Source organism: Nicotiana tabacum, chromosome 22 (assembly GCF_000715075.1).
Source record: "Nicotiana tabacum cultivar K326 chromosome 22, ASM71507v2, whole genome shotgun sequence".
Lineage (NCBI taxonomy): Eukaryota > Viridiplantae > Streptophyta > Magnoliopsida > Solanales > Solanaceae > Nicotiana > Nicotiana tabacum.
The window spans coordinates 60,887,636-60,908,041 of NC_134101.1; the positions used below are offsets into that span (position 1 = coordinate 60,887,636).

General features: G+C 36.3%; 1 protein-coding gene across 1 annotated transcript; it reads right to left on the reverse strand.

Moving 5' to 3' along the window:
* Window positions 1-1,835: 1,835 nt before the first annotated feature.
* Window positions 1,836-14,172, reverse strand: LOC107775474 (AP-2 complex subunit alpha-1). Its single transcript, XM_016595209.2, has 27 exons — window positions 13,658-14,172; window positions 11,689-11,820; window positions 11,192-11,317; window positions 10,961-11,023; window positions 10,783-10,880; window positions 10,495-10,702; window positions 10,153-10,224; window positions 9,944-10,036; window positions 9,354-9,455; window positions 9,078-9,175; window positions 8,347-8,428; window positions 8,136-8,224; window positions 7,169-7,274; window positions 7,003-7,068; window positions 5,713-5,819; window positions 5,527-5,631; window positions 5,302-5,422; window positions 4,951-5,130; window positions 4,606-4,851; window positions 4,182-4,262; window positions 3,935-4,099; window positions 3,746-3,832; window positions 3,541-3,666; window positions 3,285-3,365; window positions 3,113-3,184; window positions 2,507-2,586; window positions 1,836-2,419 (listed from the first exon to the last, which is right to left on the reverse strand). Exons 1-27 carry the CDS (start codon window positions 13,787-13,789, stop codon window positions 2,275-2,277), a joined length of 3,063 nt encoding a protein of 1,020 aa, XP_016450695.1. The 5' UTR covers window positions 13,790-14,172; the 3' UTR covers window positions 1,836-2,274.
* Between the last annotated feature and the right edge of the window lie 6,234 nt (window positions 14,173-20,406).

A 20,406-nucleotide genomic window follows, 5' to 3' on the forward strand; every position in this document is an offset into this window, starting at 1 on the left:
ACTTTTACATTTGTAAATACTCAAATTGGGGGTTCCTCGTTTGGGAGACCAAAAATTCTCCCAAAAGTGATCATATTCAAGAAGTCATGGACAATATGAATATCCATATTATCCACCGGTTAACCCATTTTCTAATATCCATATTATCCACCGGTTAACCCATTTTCTATCCATATTAAATATGGGTTGCGCCGGATAATTTATTCGTTTTTGCAATTTTTGTTTTTTGACCCGCCTATATTTAACCCGACTCGTCTGTTTGCCACCCCTAGTGCTACCTCTAGAACTAAGTAAGAAACTTCTGTGGCTAGCATGAAGATCATTTATCCGGTTATGGGCCTATGGCTAATTTTATGTTAAGACAGTTCAAGATGACAACCATATTATCTTGTAAAAATTGCACGGAGCGCCCTATTTGGTCGCCCCCATTTAACTTATACCCACTTTTTAAAAAAGTTTTAACTTGTAACCACTTTTTAAACAACTTCATGCCTCTTTCTCCTCCTCCTTCTTCTTCGGGTGATATTAAACAACTTCAAGGAACTCATATTTCTGAACACAAGTAGGCACAAGTGCATCTTCTTCACATAAAGCGAAGCTCTTGGATTCAGGAAACTTGGTTTAATAGATGATTTGTCAAGGAAGCCACTATGGCAAAGTTTTGATGAACCCACTGATACCTTCCTTCATGGTATGAGAATGGACGATGGGAAGTTCAAGTTGACGGCTTGGAATATTACCCGCACTGAAGTGCATCCTCTAGGAGCAGAAGTTCAGCAAATACTAAACAAACTTCAGCTCTTAAAATGCTGAAGTTCAGCAAATACTAAACAAACTTCAGCTCTTAGAATGCTGAAGTTCAGCAATTACAAAACAAAAACTTCAGCCAAAATTGCTGAACTTCAGCAATTATTGAACTAAAGTGCATCCTCTAGGAGCTGAAGTTCAGCAAATACTAAACAAACTTCATCTCCTAAAATGCCGAAGTTCAGTAGATACTAAACAAACTTCAGCTCCTAGAATGCTGAAGTTTAGCAATTACAAAACAAAAATTTCAGCCAAAATTGCTGTAGTTCAGCAATTATTGAACTAAAGTGCATCCTCTAGGAGCTGAAGTTCAGCAAATGCTAAACAAACTTCAGCTTCTAAAATGTTGAAGTTCAACAGATACTAAACAAATTTCAGCTCCTAGAATGCTGAAGTTCAGCAATTACAAAACAAAAATTTCAGCCAAAATTGCTGAAGTTCAGCAATTATTGAACTGAAGTTTTCCATTGCACTATGAACTGAAGTTTGCGTGATTGCCTTTGCAAGTCAGGCCGAACTTCAAGCAAAAATATCTGAAGTTTTGCTTTGATAAGACTATACTTCAGGCAAAACATTCTGAAGTTCAAACTTCAGACATAAATTTTTGCTACTTCAGGCCCGTACGTCTAAAGTTACCCGAAAAGTGGGTACGCTTGCAATTTTTTTTGCAAAGCGGGTATAGGCTAAAAAATGACCCAAATATCGGGTATAGATGCAAATCCCCCTGCTATCTTTCGACAAACTTCAAACTTCGTTATGAGGACTTCCAAGATGTTGTACCTATTTCGACACTCATCACTTATACAGGAAAGTTCAACTTGTGAGGATTTTAGTATTTCTTTCACCAAGCTAAGACACTGTTGAAAAGGTCCACTTCCATATATTGGATATTTTACCAATGCACTTCCATTCATAAATCTGGATCAAACAAAATGAAAATACTGCGTGGTTTAACCCAAGCGACGATAGATAGTTGAGTTATCATGTAAAAAACTTTTAATACATCTTCAACACATCAGGGCAAGAAGTTCAATCAACGATAAATTTCTTCTTTTTCCTCATTAAAATCGTAATAAACTAAAATACATAGGGAGGAACAAACCAATGCGTCACTTACAATCATCCTCTGCTATTGATACTACAGAAACCAAGCGTGTAAAGCCCGACTAAAGGCAAATATAAAATTTGAGGGAAAGAAAGAAAAGAACTAATAGACCCTAAAAACTGTAGACCTCACGAAAGCACAAGATATTTGTGCAAAAGAATCTCAAAACTCTAACTCAACGTCCCAGAAAACGAATGATGTGCTATGCCAATCAGAAGTCTCACCCTCTCTTCCGCCAGCTCTGGCATCCCGGCATCCTGTTTTTCAATGTCCATCTTGCCTTTTGGGACGTGTCAGTGTGCAATATAAACAAATTTTACAGCTGTCGTTCGTGGACAAATTCGTCCTCAAATTAAAACGACTTAAAGCAAACCAGCAAGCAGCGCCCCAGGGTCTGACTCTGCTGGAGGTGTAAGGGTTGGCTGAGTTTGGGGAGGCACTGGTGGTCCAGCAGCCGCGGGAGTTGTAGGGACAATAACCAATTGTTCCTTAATGAACTCCTTCAACCTGCATAGAGAGAAGGAAGTTCAAAAGTTAACTATAAGTTGGTAATGAACACCAAAAGTCACATTACAAATCACATTTCAGTCGTACTCGAATGTCAGAGTAGGATCTCCAGAAGCAACTGTCATACGCAGTTGAGTTCTATCAGCTGGATCCGTTTCTATTCTTACCTGTATAATTCAACCACAGATGTTAGATAATAGTTGCACAGTTTAGTAGTTTCAACTAAATGATACATTATTAATGCTGAAATCCTAGGAAGGTACAATAATTTCCACCTCTATCAGAAGGAAATGACAACAGGCCAGTGTAAATATTTGTAAGATTGTAGCTTCATTTTTTTTTTTTTTTTTTTTTTGGTTAAGAGGGAAACCCGCAGCCCCTAGTAAGATTGTAGCTTTAAATCAGTCAAAGTTACAAGATTCAACCCCCCACCTAAAAAAGAACTAAAGAAAACATTTGAACAAAGATAATGAAAAATGAAATAGAGTGAGGTACAATTTCCTCTTCTGCTACATTCTCAGCATACCACAGTTGTATTATTTCTCCCACTTAATGACAAAAAAAAAATACCAAATTGGCAATGAATAGTTACGTTGAAACCATACACGTCATGATATTTAATTAAATCAATTTTCCATTCGGGACATTCTATTAAATCAATAAGGCACTAAAACCACAAGATTACTAGCTTACCAAACACAACATGGCTCGTGTACTCTCGGAGTAGAAAGTTGTGCTAGCAACCAAATTATTTGCATTTGGATCCTGAATAAGAAATCAGAAAGTGCAACTTAATAGTTATGAAGCCCAAAATCCAACATGGACGGAGCCATACTAGAAGAAAGCTAAAAGATAAAAAACTTACAAGCCCTGGACAAACCATCAACCGTAAACTGTTCAACAAGTTCGCCATTTCCGGAAGCGACATTGGTCTTATACCTCTAACCTGAGCATGGTAGCCAAATAAGTTTGAGATAGTAGTTGAGATTACAATGTAGGCTACGTATACATATACAAGGTGGAAAGAAGTCCAGGATTTTACTATTAACGTTCTTAATTCTTCCATACAGTTAGATAGGTGTGATATTCCCTAAGCCAAGCAAGAACATAAAATGAAATACCACTTCTTGTAGCTTCAGTGGTGGCCCAGATAGTGATCTCCACTGTGGAAAAAACTCTTCCGCAGATATTGATATAGGCTGAAAAAACTTATTCAAGATGGCAGGAAGTCGAAGTTTAACATTGACCTGTAAATGCACAACAAGGTCAATACACATATAACTATACGAACTGTGGATAGATGAATAGAAAATAAATGTTTCATACCAAATGCGTCCCAAACTTATAGGAGAAGTCAAGGACGGCCACATCCCTACTTGGACGGAGGTTGACTGCTTCAAGAGGGCATTGAACCTGCAGAAGTTCATATCACTAGGTTATCACAAGTTGAAAGAAGACTGACAAGAAGAGAGTGAAAGAAGTCCACTCCTAACAAAAGCACAACAATAACCTAACCTGTGCACGAGGAGGAATTGTCTCGGGTACTAGTGACAGTTCCAATCTCATATGAGACGGGGGCAATATCAGAGCCTGAACCGAAACAAGTGGAGACGTATTCTTATTTCCCAAGAAGAGGACAAGTCGTCCATGATGTGCCCGCCAATCTGCTTTTATGCCAATCTGGAATTGTGCCAACAAACTAAACTAAGCGCCGAAAGGTCCACCAGTGACAGCAAAAACAAACTAGAAAAAGAGTAAGTACCTGAATATAAGGATCCTCATACAGTATACCGCTGTCTTTGAGGCACAAGGCAAGAAACCTTTCTGCAATATTTCCTATTGGCTACAACCATGAATCGTAAAACAAGATGGTCAGAAGCATGAAACTAGAGAAGATCAGAAGAATCATAATAAATTATAAATGGAAAACAAGCTCTCTGATTTTGGAAATGTGATCACATCAGACTTTAGCTGGAATCAGTTAAAAGAACTTACACTGGCCAGTAACATATGTTTGCGGTCATGGAATAAATGCCCCTATTTAGAGCTTATTTTAAATTTAGTAAAATGACCATGGGAACCCCAAACAGAAGGAGAGGGGAACCATCTTTCTTTCAGAACATTAGAAGTCATCACATGAAAGCCAGAAGGTAAATCATATTCACCAAAGTTGGACTAAGCAATACCTGGACTGTTGCAGTCTGTTCTTCAACAGGTGCAAGTGCTAGCGCATCCTCTGCATTTGGAGCAACGCCAACACCAGAGCCCAAATTATGGACAGGTTGGGTAGCAGCAGGTTGAGGGCCTTCAATAGCCAGTGGACCTAAAAGATCTCCCAGGACATCAGGTGAAGTTGCTGAAGGAGGTTGAGGATCCACAACGGTCAAAGTTCCATTCGGCTCAATCTCCCCTTGATCTGCTGAGTTACGATCCTGACCATGCAGTAAATGTTAATTACGGTCTTATATTCACAGAATAAGCAATTAATCCTCAATTTTAAGTTCAGCATAATGGTGCTGGAAACATCTTACCACGTTGGTCATGCTTGGAACCTTTACTAAACCAAGGTGATTGACTGGTGGACTACCATTAGCAGGGCGTTGGTCTGTTACTACTAGAGCATTAGAGGTCTGCTGTTGTGTGCGCAACTTGATTGCACTTTGTTCAGCAGTATCAGCCTCAGTATCTTCTGCTTTTTTTATCAATGAGGACTACATCCAAAGAGTACTTGTGACTCAAATCAAAAAGGAAAAGAACAAAACGATATACTGTGCACTTGAGACGGCAAATGATGCAGAAGAAGACCAGCCCTCAAACCAAAAGGTCAATTATGCAAATATAGTGCAGATAATAATTAATCAAATGCAAAGTTGCTTAAATACCTGTCGCTCAGGGAACTTAGGCATTTCAGCTAAGACATCCATTAAAGCTGCACCTTTCTTACTCAACTCTAAGTATTCCACAGCCCGTTGCTGTATTTCAGCATCGATGCAGCTCTCATATCTAGGATATATGTGCAGTTCTATCCATTAGCTGAATTAATCTGGATATCTTGGCACAATTAACTATATACACGATGCATAGATTACTACACTGTAAAAACTTACTTTCTGAATATTGTCCATATTTGATTCTGTAGCTCCGGATCCGGTGGTTGTGTATGCATCAAAATTTTTGCGTATGTCGAAAGAAGAATTGGAATTGTTGAAGTCCTGAACAATATAACTGGTATAAGATAACAGATGAGAAAAGAAATGATGGAAAGACGAGATCAAATGTTAAAATGCCCTTACGAAACAGTAGGAAGCTTCTCATGAATGAGGCTGAATATTTCCTTCGGACTACATCCTGGCCTTCTAGCAAGAAGATGGCTGTATTCTCCAAGGATATATGCACTTACCTGCTCCATCATACAACAGCAAAATTAAATATTCCATTAGCTTCCCAATAATGTTTTGTTTCCATCATTGACATGAGATAGGACAGCCCACACATCAAAATGTAAAATAGGAGCTTGTGCAGAAGAATTTTTGCTATTTGGGAACTTATGTTTGCACTATTGCAATTAACCAGTAAAACTTGAAAAGAAACTGAACACTCAGCAAAACTCTATGAGACTTTTTTTTTTAATCAGTTAAAACTCTATGACAGGGTTAGGTAAAGTAGCCAAGAACAAAGTACAAGTCAACCCATGTCAGTGTGAGAAGGCAATGCAAGCGTTATCTTTAAGTGCTATATGCTTGAGATTGCAATCTTGGACCAATAGAAGGTCCATGTAAAACAGAGGCGTGCAAAACCAGGACCTAAAATTGATAAGGACATGGCTCGCTTCACTTTTGAACCCTCAAGAACCAAGCCTATTCCTGGTATGAGGTATGCACTAGATCAAGGTGCAACACAATTCTCTTGAAGGGAAGGAGAAGGTGAAGATTCTAGAGAACAAAGTTGTTTTCAGTGGTATAATGGAATGTTACAGACATCTCAAGTCAATCTCTCTCTAAATTTTTTGGAAGGAACATCTTCAGCCATTCTTCCACCTGGGAGTCAGATATCCAAGACTTGGTTTTCACTACTCGTTCCATGTGTCTTCAGGTAATAGGAGACTACTTCTAATCATTTGTCCTTGAGTATGTTATATGCCAATACCAATGTTAAATAAAATAAGATGTTGAGAAATTCAGAACTGGAAGCTCATGAGTGTTTCTCTAATAGGTAAAAGCAAAATACAATCAAGCATATGCAAGCACAAATTCCAAAGTTAGATTAATCCCTCAGTACAATTCTTTTCCAGTTGTTAGATTTCCATAATTTTCATTCATGTCATAGTTGACGATAACACTGCAGACATACAAAGGCTTATTTGAGGTTGGATGTGCACAGCAGCTATGTACAAGCAAAGAAAGATATAACAGCAGTTCCATTTTTTTCTGCAGTCTTAATATCCTATTTACAGCTCATGCGCGTCCAGTATATCAAATGACTGGGCTAGCCACAATGCAGTTATGCAGCAAGAACATACAGAGGGTTTATAATTTTTTGCATTAACACTAACAGGGTGTAGATATTATAGCAAAAGAACGCACCTTGACCATTGTTTCATGAATGGCAGGCTTATCAAGATATTCTCTGGCTTTCAAAGCTGCATAAGGCTGAGGAAAGAGGTTTGGAAATAAGGCATAGAGTAGACTGAATTCCACCAATAAAGAAGCTGAGACCACATTGCAGCAATGGAAGGACAGCTATAGTTACCTGAAGATCTTCATTGTTCGTAACAAACTGCACTACGCGGAACCAAATGTCATCACTGACAAAATCGCCGGCTTTGTCAATTAATTGAAGGATGACATCGACATACCTGCATGTGAACCATGAGTACACTCTTAGATGTCATCACATTCGTAGAGCAACAAGGAAACAGTTCTCGGGGACATCTAGATCTTGAGTGCTTTAAAACAGTAAAGGCGCTAGAATCAGAGTTATGAATATGCAAAGATAAAAACACGAGATTTTGCATAAAACAATTTTTGAAGTGTGATTTCAAACTTCTATTCCAATTTGATATATCTCGATTGACTAGAAAAATTCCCTGGGAAGGTTCCCGTTAATGATTAAACTGAAGGACTAAGAAGACAAGATTTATAAAATTTGACAGCCTTAAAAAAAGAAGGTAAGGTGAAATTAGGTAATTATATATTCATATATAGTTCAAGAAAAGTGCATTTTCATTTAGTCGATAAGAAATCTGATGTCTCGTTTTCTTTTTGAAAAGGTGAATCAAACGTCTCATTTCCAAAATATAAATCACGTCTTCTCTCATAACCTCTCCCAACATAAGGCACTTCTGATTTAATAGATTGCTTACTGCGAGCACCATTTTCACATGCAGGAATTCAATCAATCAACATGGGAGCAGAGATGCAATACATGTGATTGTTACATTGAGAATCGAAGAAGTAGATTGGCAACTCATGAACATCAGTTTACGTGTTTCAAGTAGTAGAACTACCCTAGGCCTGTCAACGGGGAAGGCCTAGACCCAGTTTATTTTGCACCTTGTCCATCTATAAGGTTATACATCATATTCACTAGCTGTAGCCATTAAACAACATACCCTACATTGACACAGGTATACATCATTTTGTGACGCACTAACAGTTTTCATGATACATAATACATGACAACAATGTGCGTTTCACGTTGCATATCAATTTCATACCATGAGAGATCAGGAGCAAACTTCTCCGCGAGAATTGCTATTTTAAGTGACAGTTCTTCACGCATCACAAACTCTGCTGTACTGAGATACTGAAAACACATAAAGTTAGTTGTGTAGTCTTCTTTACCTTGTTCAACATAAAATAGCATTGAAAAGCAAAATTCGGAAAAACAAATTGAAGATAACCACCCACAGTCAGGTGGTAATATACCTGTAATAATTCTTCTACGATGTCTTTTGCATTAGAAACATCGCACATGCCATATAGTAAATCAAGTGCACGTCTCCTAATACTGTAAGGAGTAGTTAAAATCAGTAAAGGAAGCAATTGAATTCTCTGATTAGTGTGAACATGTGATAGACTGAATGGTGATAGACTGAATGGTGATAGACTGAATGGTGCTAGACTGAGTTTCAAAGTAACAAAAAAAAAAGGGAAACCAATTTGAAAAAAGAACACTGCAGACAATCAAATAAGACTCCAGATGTCTTATCAGACAATTGATAAGCAACGATAACCAACTAAATTTCTTTAAGTGATCAATTTCCAAAAGGGTTTTTGTTGCCATGCCAAGTACATTTTACTTAATTATATTTTTCAGAAAACCAAACAAAATAAAGAGATTCATAAAGCCAACTCCAACTTATTTGGAACTGGAAAAAAAAAAAAAAGGGCAGCCCGGTGCACTAAGCTCCCGCTATGAGCGGGGTCCGGGAAGGTCCCGGACCACAAGGGTCTATTGTACGCAGTCTTACCCTGCATTTTTGCAAGAGGCTGTTTCCACGGCTCAAACCCGTGACCTCCTGGTCACATGGCAGCAACTTTACCAGTTACAAGGGTCCGCCTTCCTTATTTGGAACTGAGAACTGATTAATTCATATTTTGAAAACCACCAAAGATTTGGGGCAGAAGATAGGGGAAAAACAAGACTCAAAATCTACCTGATATCAGGATCCTTCAGTGAGGTAATAATCTGAGCTTGATGTCTTTTGATAATGTCCTGTACATCAGTGACCATCAACATCCGAGTCATATTCTCCTGCATTTCAGCAATAATAATATAAGGAAATCAGAATTGTCTAGGCGGCATGCTGTTAACTGGAGTTATTCACAAATTAGTTTGTCAAAAATTTGGCATATATAGGACCAACACGTTACACAGTGCCACCGATGGACTAAGAGACCTCATCCATAGCTTGTATGCTGCTACCACTTACCAAGCCAAGATAACGAATATTTGGCTCACGGACTGCAATGAATTTCCCAAGCAACGCAACACACTGAGACATCATTTCCTTTTCGGCATCAAGATGCATGACCTGCAGTAAAGAAACTAGAATTTAGCCCTCAAGTCTTACGAGAAAGCAGGGGCAGAGAAGAATTTAAAACAGCAGATCAAGTTTTGAAAATCTGAATAACGCAGAATAGCATGTCTTAGCACATAATGTTCCCAAAGGGTTAAGAGTTGCGAATTTCTTGATGAACAAGCAGCGGCTTTTGATAAAGGAGTAGCTATCAGAGTGGCAAGAATAAAAAGAATGCACATAAATTCATTGAGAACGTTTCAGGTCACTGAGCTGCCAAATATTGATTTAGCAATTTGTCAGAAATCAGAATGCTTTCCAAGAAAACATGACTCTAGAATTTATAATCACCAGGCACTTGATTTGATGAAAACTGTTCTCCATAAAGAACTAAGTTACTAAATGTCAGATTCCATAGCCATTAGCACTGAACTTCATAGAAAGCATGAGACTGTATCTCAAGAACACGCAAGAAGAACGACCTGTTACAATTAGAAACTTACAAGAGCAAGGGCTTCAAATAGGACTGCATGTGACGCATTGTTTTTGTTCACATTTTTCACCACATCAGTTCCCATCAATATCCGTTGCAAAACCTAATTGAATGAAAATGAAATGAGTTTTGGGATTTTACTCCAGATTCTTTTTTTCTGGCATGTACAAATAAATGATATGTTTGCAGTAAACGAGCATCTTTTACACGTGAGAATACCTCAAACAACGATCTTCTAGTGCTCGGATCTTCAATAGTCGGAAAATATTGAAGAGCCCGCATAGTCTTCACCTGAGATCAAAATCAAAAAAATTAAAGATGATATGTGAGCAGAGATCACCATCCTGTTGTTAAGTTACTGGCGTCGGTACATCAAATTTATCATTTTAAGGATCAGCCTACCCACTCACCCAATTTTTAACGCCATGCACTGATGTGCATATATTGACTATAATCCAATTGGAAAGCATATGTGTGTTTCAAGGTTCATCGGCAAAATATGCAGTTTTATCCGCAGACAAAACTCGGTTCGGTAAATTCAACAGTAAAGAGTAAACAAACCTGAAGCCAGGGAGATGGGATCCCATAGTACGTATATTCTTGTGGAATATCTTGGTTCCTGGCAAGCCTTTCCAACACTTTAACACATTTTGGAAGACAACTCCAATATGCTTCATGGTTACTAGCCACTAATGCAACTAGAAGGCTCGTGGAAGATGTCAAAACACCAAAATCCCGTTCATCTAGTAGTTGTGCCATCCTATCTGACCTGAAATATGAGGAAACTCCAACCGCTGAAACACGAATGAAGTCATTCCATAAACCATTCAAATACATAATTACACATACCAGCCATCAACATTCACGACGTCAGGATTTTTCCTAAAAAGACGCAGGAGACATAGGGCAGCCTTCTTCCTCACAAGTGGCCTGCAACTGCTTGATATCTTGCAGCACAAAAAGAAGGGAAAAAAAGAGTCAACCTCAATTTTAAACTCACAAGCTCAATGCTGCAAGTATCACTTACTAGTAACTTCTGAACATCAGGTGCCAGAGATTCAGCAAATTCCCTTCCCCCAATATTTCCAACCTGCGTATATACATGAACAATTAAAATTTGAAATATATGGAAAAAAAAAAAAAAAAACCAAAGCTGCATTACATTGCAGGCAAAAAATTCCTTTCCAGGAAAAGCAAATAACAACACAAGATTTGCACATATGCAAGTGAAGAGCAACAAAACATCTGCAACCCGTACCAAAGTCAATGCTAGACACTGGAAAGTCTCGTTGCGGCCTATTATGTCATTGCGTACTGTATTAATTGCTAATCTCAAAAAATCGTGGTTCTCATTGAGCAAACATGATGTGACTATGTACCCAACCTGCAAAACACAAAAAAGCAATCAGTCAAACCTTTAAGTCCTTGCTTCAAATATTTACACAAAATAGAAGCTGCAGCACAGGGAAGACTAGAACGTGCACCACCTCCATCTTGAACAAGTATGTGTGTATGAAGATCACCAAGTACAAAAAAGATGCATCACACAATAACATTCTCCAACTATTTCTATAAAGCTGTGGTTTCAATAGTTTTAAGAGAAAGTACAGCTGAAAATATAGATATCAACTTCTAGAAAGAAATAGGAGTACCTTATTTTTTTGATAACCGATAAATAGTATTACCTTAAGTTACCATAATTCCTAGGTGATTACTTATCCATGTGATTGAATGAAAAGAAGAACGAGGACGTACCTGCTTCTCGGGATACTTTGGAGCAGATATCAGAGATACAGCTTCCATGTGACCAAAATCCACATCATAACCAAGCATATAAATGTAAAGCATTTTCCAGACATATTTCTTCTTTTCATAAGGTGTCAACCCCTGTTGCAAAAAAATATTAGTATAAACTCATCCCCATGGTTGAAGCAGATTAAATTTTACAGCCAAGGCAGCTCTACCCAAGCTATATAGACAGATCAAGAAACACAGAAATTAAATAAGCAACAAAGTAAGGAAACACTATGATGGAGCATCCGCCATCTGGTCCCAGTTATTCACTAAAGAATATTCGAGTATTACAATTTCACTAATGCATTTGCCTTGTATATATCTGACTATGTGCACCAATTCCACTATTTATTTAGGAGAGTATCAAACAAATATGAACAAAGGCATCTAAACTCCTTCTTATCTAATTTTTGCCCCTTCTGGTTGATTAATCGCCATAAGTAGTGTCACCAACAATAGCTTGAAAATATCTCTCTTTTCCTCCTCCCTTCGTCTATAACATCCCCTTTGATTGAACAAGCAAAAAAGAGGCAAGATGAGATGTTTCATCATTTTGAGAGAGAGAGAGAGAGCATTTGGAGTCAATCCAATGTTCACAAAAATGTCATATAGTTAACTCCTTCCCCTCCTTTGAATAGCACCTCAATGAAAAAAGCATTTGAGATATCTTCATTGAAAATTTAATCCTACATCTTTCTTTGTTTTTCCGCTAGTTCAATGTCCAACTTTGAATACATAGGATCTAAGTTCAATACCTTACATATGCAAGAAACCTGCAGAAACCTCAATAGATTTTTTTTGTTAGTACAGCATCCTCAGTACTCAGAAGATGAATGCATATTATCATGCATCTTAACAAACTATGGGACCCTAGTTAGAGCATTACCTTGTATCAACAATATGGTGGAAAGAACTCGATAATATTCTGGTTGTAAAGCGACCCTGCTCATATCCCTTTTACCTTACAGAATATTCTTGTAAAGGCTTAACAATTGCAGGATCACTGCACCCTCAGTAGACAATAACTGTTATAGATGCTACTTCAAAGTCCTTAACTATGTAGCATTTTAATAGAACATCATCTCTACGAACTCGGATAGTTCTACAGCTTATACCTAGAGTTTGTTTCGAACTTCTATGCTTTACATGATAACACGTAAGGAATTCGGCTATCACTCTAGTTTATATAAACAAGCAGTCTTTTGTTTCTTCCTTTTCCGCCTTAGTCAATCTAATAATGTTAGGGCACAGTTCTTCAGGGCTTGAACAGATACATCACCAAGAACCATTTCAAAAGTTAACAACTGTCACGTGGATATATGGATCCACATTTAGATAGGAACAGTCGACACCTGCATTTACCACAGAATTGTTCAAGTTTCACAATCACCACAAAGTGACTCCTCACAACTCTAATTGTTATTCAGGCTAATGAAATCATCTCAGTTCAATATCATCCACTAGAAAATATAAAAGATATATCTTTTTCTGACCTAGACCTTCACACTGCTATCTTAACTAGCCTAAATCGGGCATTCTTTACCTAACAAGCAAATAGTAACTAAGTATCTAGTAAATTCAAAACTGGATCAATCTTAATGATTTCTTACTATGCATTCAAGTCTTTCGTGGAATACTTATATTGTTAAAACACAAGAATGAATTCAATAAGTGCATACGGCTTCTACTTAACTAGCAGATACCTCTATAATACCCCGTTCCCAAGCAGTTTAACCTAAGCCCAAAATCAAACAAAAGGACCTAGCATAGCTCATAGTAGTAAAGAATCTAATAACATTTCAACTGAAGATTAAATCAAAATAAACCCCAATATTGCAATTACGCAATAAACACAAAGGAAAACGCATCGCATACATTTACACAAGAATAAAATAGCGAGGATATTCATATATGTAGAGAAAGTAGGGACCTTTTCGTTTTTGAAGCGAGTACGAACATTGCCAAGCTCTTTATCAACACGAAGACGCTCTGCCTCTTTGTTCTGGCAATTTCGAATGTCGCTTATGAACACTGACAAACCTCTCATCCCCGATAACGCCATCAGATCCAACCCCAAGAGAGAGAGGCTTTAACTATATTACTAGATCCCTAGCAAAGAGAGATCTTCTCCTACAAGATCGAGCCTCACAATTCACCTAAATATACGTATAAATTTCTTGCCTCTCCTTTACATACAATATTAATATACATATATGTGGATATATGGTGGGGAGTGGGGGTGGGGTGGGGTGGGGGGTAGAAGGTGGACTGAGAAATTTGGAAAAGCCGTCAGGGCAGCGGAGGAAGACGACTTTTTAGTTTAGTTTAATTTGACGATACACAGAAGCATCATTTCCATTTCCATTTCCATTTCCGTTTCCGTTTGTTTCATTTGAATTTCTGATTTTAATTTATTTGGAAAAAACAAAATGATTTTGTTCTCCCTTCTTTATCTTTCAATTCAATTTATGAGAATTAATTGCGCACTGTTGGTCATGTGACATGTCAATGTTAACGGTGGACCCAAGTTTTTGAATATTGTGGGGGTAAAATTTTCAGCATGGCAGCCAGTTTTTTTACTACAATTTGTACTCATTTTTTCAAAAAATAATTTAACTGATACTTGAATAACTTTAGATACATAATATTTTTCTATTCTTCTTTATTGCTGTTTTCTTCTTCTTTGTGTTTAAAGTTTTTTTTTTTTTTTTTTGCTAAATGAGTTAGAGTTTCTTCTTCTTAATTGCAAGATGGGTTTGTTAAAATTGTTGTTGTTTTGACAATTTAATGATTGAGATTTGTTATTTATGATATTTGAAAGTTATGTTTCTCATGTGAAGTAAATTTGCGTATTGAATCGTGTATTGGATTATTAAAATTTAAAGAACAACTTTATGTTTCAGAACTTAAAATTCGAAATCTGTAGTTGCATTCAATAGATTAAACTACTTAAGATTCGAATTTTTGAAGTTGCATTTGAAAGATAGAATAACTTCAGATTTGATTTCTGAAGTTGCAACGAAGAGATTGAACTATTTCAGATTCGAGCGGGTAAACGTTGCAAATTTTTTAACAATACGGATATAACTTCAATAGTGATCCCAAAGTGAGTATATATAAAAATGCCCCATTGTGGGGTAGGTTTTCGGGTCTTCTTCTTGACCCGAAACACGCTTGGATATATTGAGCCGCACAAGCTGTAATTTTCTGTTATCTCCTACGAGACATTTAAAATTTTAATTTCAAAAACTGCTGCTGCAAGTGGCATACCTAAGATTTTTGTAAACGTGATGCGCTCATAATTCCATTTTATAGATGAATATGAATCTAGGGTGTCTTAACATTTTACTTCATGTTCTAAATTGATACTTCATCTAAGTTGATACTCCATCTATTCTATTTTACTTTTAAGTGGCATCGGCATATTAAATATATGTAGAGTTTTAAAAAAAAACTAGCTTTAGGATACGCGTTTTGCGCGTGTATATATACCGGTGAGTGTTAAATTTTTAAAAATTTATATAAATATTATTTCCTCTATTTCAATTTACATAACACATTTTTCTTTTAAAAAAGATCGATATATAGAGAGAGAGAGATTGATTCAAGTATATTTTTTAGTTGTTGACGAAAACAATATATATTTAGTAATTAATATTAATCAAAGATCCAATGTTATTTGTTTTTAGTCCTCTTGTATTTAGAAAATTATAGATCGGCTTGCGACTTTGAATAATTTTAATACAGAGTTTTAATTTTGTGAGTTAAAATTGTTCTTTTCTATTTTTTTAGGACAAATACTAATAAAATTTGCTGCCTTCGGCTTTTGGAAAATACAATTCCACCAACCAAAACTTAATTAATTTTTCTAGTAAACTTTGTGACTTTATTGATTACTGCAACTTTTCTACTAATAATCTGTAATTGTAATATTTACCAATTGATGAGATTTTTGACATTGACCAATTATTTATTTGGTTGGATTTATGTTTTTGTTGTTAAACTAAATATTTCATAACACTAATAATTCATTATCTTTCTACCTATTTAAAGGTTCTCGAGTCTTGATTACTAATTTTTGAGTCTTGATTACTAATAAATATTTTCGTCGTCTTAAATTATTTGTCGTATTTCTCTTTTACACGTCTTTAAAGAAAAAATTAATTAGAATAATTTTTTGACTATTTACCCTTATTTATGTCTTTAATATAATCTCTCTTTATTGAACATTTATTTTATTTATGTGTCATCTCCATCTTCAAGAATAATTACTACTAAGGATAAAATAGAAAAAATAATTAATTTTATCTTAAACTTCTAAAATAATAATAATTGAAGCATCTATTTTTAGACATTATAATAAATAATTTGAGACAGAATGAGTAGAAATTAATCCTTCATATTAATTGTATATTGGCTTATTTTAACTCTAATTCCCTGTCTAACTTTACTTTTAGAATAATCAATAGTACTGGATCAAAAAAACAAATATGGAAGAACCAATATAGTATTTTTTTTCCTTCAAATTAAAAAGTAATAGCAGTTCTTCATTTTTTGACTTTAATGTCTTGAATACAAATATAATGTTTAGTGATTAGATATTAAAACATTGAAAATTTGAATTCCTAAAACGTAGTTTAACGTCAAAATTAGTTTTTATATTTGGTCCTAAATATTAGGATTTTGAATTATAAAAGGAAAAATTTTGTTGATTTAAATGTCCTAAATATTGAGATTTTTTCTATTATAATAAATAAAGTGTAGTTTATTTCAAAATACTAAATATTAAAAAATTAATAAAATGACTATTCTATCCAGTGTGAATTGTATTTTTAAGGATAAAAAAGGTGAACGACATTTCGCTAAGGGCCTTCGTACTTTTAATACAGTATAGATAAGTAGTAGTAATTACACATATATACTTTGAAAAAAGTTGCAAAGCGTTGTCAGATACAGTTGTAACGTATTTCTCTGTGAAAACATATTAGAATTTACTATAAATAGATATATTTGATTAAAATCTTTTAATTCAAGTTGAGAATAATAAGCTCTCCAACTATCTCAACTAAGGCTAGCAACTGGGTCGGTCCGAGACCGCGGGTTAAGTGGGCTAAACGGACTGGGACCGTTTGACCCGCGAGAGATGGGCTCGTGCCGGTCTAGTTGGCCGGTTTTTAGCAGGGAACCGTTTGACCCGCCAAGGGATCGGGATCGGACTGGTCCATTGGTGGGCCCAACGGATATATTTTTTAAAAAGAGTCGTTTGGCTTTTGAAAAAGTAACCGCTGGGTGTTTAAAAAATAGTCGTTGGGTGTTTTAAAAATAGTCATTTAACCTTCCCCAACTATTTTTTAATCCCAAACTTTTTAATATTACACTTTTTTCTATTTTCTAATATAAATACCCCCTTATTCTTTCATTTTTCTTGCGAAATCAATATCAATCTATCAAAATATTTCTCTAATTTTCTTATATACTTGCTACAGTTGTTTACTTTATCAAAAAAAATAGTGAAAAAATTGTGAGGTTGCTACTATTGCTTACTTTATTCCAAAAAATAGTCAAAAACTATTGGTGTTGTTACAATTTGTGAAAAAATTATGAAGTTGGTGAATTGAATCAACGATAATCAATTTTCAACAAGTTGTTCGTCAATTCGGTAAACTCATTCCAACTCTTAAGTCTTAACATTATAGTTTTGCTTGTTTTATTTAGTTGCTATTACTTGATTAATTAAGATGTCTTCCGTAAGAAATATTTTTGGTAAAAGTAAGAATAAGGGAAAATCCAAGACTGACGAATCTAGTGACTCTTGTTGTTCCTCCTCCCCTGCCCCCGGCTCCCCAATCCAAACCCTGTAGCTGTCTTACATCTGCTATTTTTGATACCAATAATAGTTTATTACAATTTAGCGACACTGAATTTTGTCATAATATTACACCTGGTGAATTTGTAAACCATGAATTAATGAATGCTCTCTATTATAACAATTATTATACTATTGATTGAAATGATGGTGAGGAAATTGATCTTGAATTAAAAAATTAGATCACAATTCTATAATAAAATTACAAGGCATTGTCATTTTTTTAACATCTTTTTGTCTTTAAGTTGTATTTAATTTTTTAAAAAAATATTGCTTAGCTGTTGTGCCCATTCAGCCAGCTTGGACCGCGGGTCCAGCCCGTTTAGCACGGGACCATGAGTTAATGGCCCTGGACCGGTTCATACAAAAAATACGTTTAGCCCGAGACCATTTAACCTGTTTATTTAGGGACCGGGCCCGTAAAACCCGGTCCTACTCACTTGACACCCTTAATCTCTAACATATATCGGTCGCTATGAAGAACCTTCAAAGTTTAAAATGGGCGCCTGTGCCTCTAATAAAAGTAGCAGCATGTGGTAGTTGGATCTCGTCGCAATATTTGTAGTGGAAGGTGCCAAATTAAGTTTAAAAAGAAAAGTAAAAAAGGAGTATATACGATTGTAGAAAAGATGTGTGTCATGATTATTCTTTTCTCCAAGTAGTCTTTAGCTGGCATCATTATATTTTATGTCTGTTATTCCTCTGAATGCTTCCTTTGGGTGTGATTCTAATATTGTCTTTAATCATTAAAGATCAGAAAATAAAATGATGAGCTTATTCATAAAAAATAAAGTAGGACTTCTTTTATAAATTTGATTTCCCCGTAACATGGTTGCACAAGGCAGTCGGCACAACTTTGCATGTATTTATCAAATCATAAACGTCCATAACAATTGAAGTTCGTGTATTTGTTTAATCAGTTAGTTATACCGCGATTAAGGACATGTATGATGGGCTAAGATTCGGGTTAGGACAGTAGGAGGCGGCTCTGAGCATTTTTCGGTCGTAGTGAGATTACACCAAGGTTCTGCGCTCAGTCCGTTCTTATTCGCCCTGGTGATGGACGCGTTAACACACCATATTCAAGGGGATGTACCATAGTGCATGCTATTCGCCGATGACATAGTTCTGATTGATGAGTCGCGAGCAGGTGTTAACGAGAGACTGGAGGTTTGGAGATAGGCTCTTGAGTCTAAGGGTTTCAAACTGAGTAGGACGAAGACGGAATACCTGGAGTGTAAGTTCAGCGCTGAGCCAGGGGAAGTGGGTGTGGATGTGAGGCTTGATTCGCAGGTCATCCCGAGTAGAGGCAGCTTCAAGTACCTTGGTTCGGTTATCCAGGGGGAGGGGAGATCGACGAGGATATCACCCACCGTATTGGGGTAGGATGGATGAAGTGGAGGTTAGCATCTGGAGTCCTGTGTGACAAGAGAGTGCCACCGATGCTCAAAGGTAAGTTCTATAAAGCAGTGGTTAGACCAGTCATGATGTATGGGGCTGAGTGTTGGCCCGTTAAAAACTCACATATCCATAGGATGAAAGTAGCAGAAATGAGGATGTTGCGGTGGATGTGTGGGCACACTATGATAGATAAGATTAGGAATGATGATATTCGGGAGAAGGTGCACGTGGCTCCCATTGATGACAAGATACGGAAAGCGAGGCTTAGATGATTCGGACATGTTCAGAGGAGAAGCCCAGATGCTCAGTACGGAGGTGTGAGCGACTGGTTGTGGAAGGCACAATAAGAGGTAAAGGGCGGCCTAAGAAGTATTGGGGAGAGGTGATCATGCAGGATATGGTGAGGCTCCAGATTTCCGAGGACATGACACTTGATAAAAAGATGTGGAGGTCGAGTATTAGGACTATATGTTAGGAGATAGTTGAGTCGTGCCTTACTTCGTATTATCGTGGGACTAGCCATGTAGGATTTTTGTCTAAGATAGCTAGTGACAATGTTGTGTCTTACTATTTCGTTTTTTAGTGCAGGTCCTATTTACTAGCTATCGCTTTTGATTTGCATCTTTCTTCTAGATTTCATGGTGTTCTTATTTTTCTTATGATTGTTGTGGAGATACTAATATTGTCTCCCTTTGCTTTGCCTCTTTCTTCTAGATTTCATGGTGTTCCTATTTTTCCTATGATTGCTGTTGTGATACTAATATTGTCTCCTTTTTGTCCTTTTGTCTTTTTGTTTTTTGAGCCGAGGGTCTTTCGGAAACAATCTCTCTACTCCTTCGGGGTAGGGGTAAGGTCTGCGTATACACTACCCTCCCCAGACCTCATTAATGAAATTTTACTGGGTTGTTGTTGTTGTAGTTGGTTATACCAAGAGTCTGAGACACACACTAGTTCGTTTGAGCCCGAATAAACAATCACTAATATTGAGACTAATTTTTTAAAAACTATTTGAGGATGTAATTTTATGCTTGCTATTGTGAAGTTATTTTTAATATTGAACTTCTAATGATTGAAAGCCTTAGACATGCATATTCAAATTTAAATATTGGTGTTTAAAAGTTTAACAGTAGTTTGAGCCTTTTGTGTTAACAAGTATGATATTTGATTTATTTTTCTGAGACATATCACTAGTGAAGACGCTAAATCACAAAAGAACACTCAAAAAATATTCTATACTTTATTCTTGCTTTTATGAGTCTGATAAATTACATTAAGAGTTCGAAATTAAACTTTGCTAATCGAAGAAGTAGAAAAATTATCAAGAAAATTTGTACTTAAAATCTATAAATTATTGGGAACCTCAATTTGAAAATAAAAAGGGAAAGAGATTTCTAGTGCATATATTTATTTTA

Bases quoted from the DNA above. Each gene is read 5' to 3' on its own strand.
- LOC107775474 (XM_016595209.2), bottom strand. From the start codon at position 13,789: ATGGCGTTATCGGGGATGAGAGGTTTGTCAGTGTTCATAAGCGACATT. The intron at 9,456-9,943 runs GTAAGTTTCTAA...TCTTTACTGCAG, and splicing joins TATTTGAAGCCCTTGCTCTT to GTCATGCATCTTGATGCCGA. The intron at 5,632-5,712 runs GTAAGGGCATTT...TATATTGTTCAG, and splicing joins GAGAAGCTTCCTACTGTTTC to GACTTCAACAATTCCAATTC.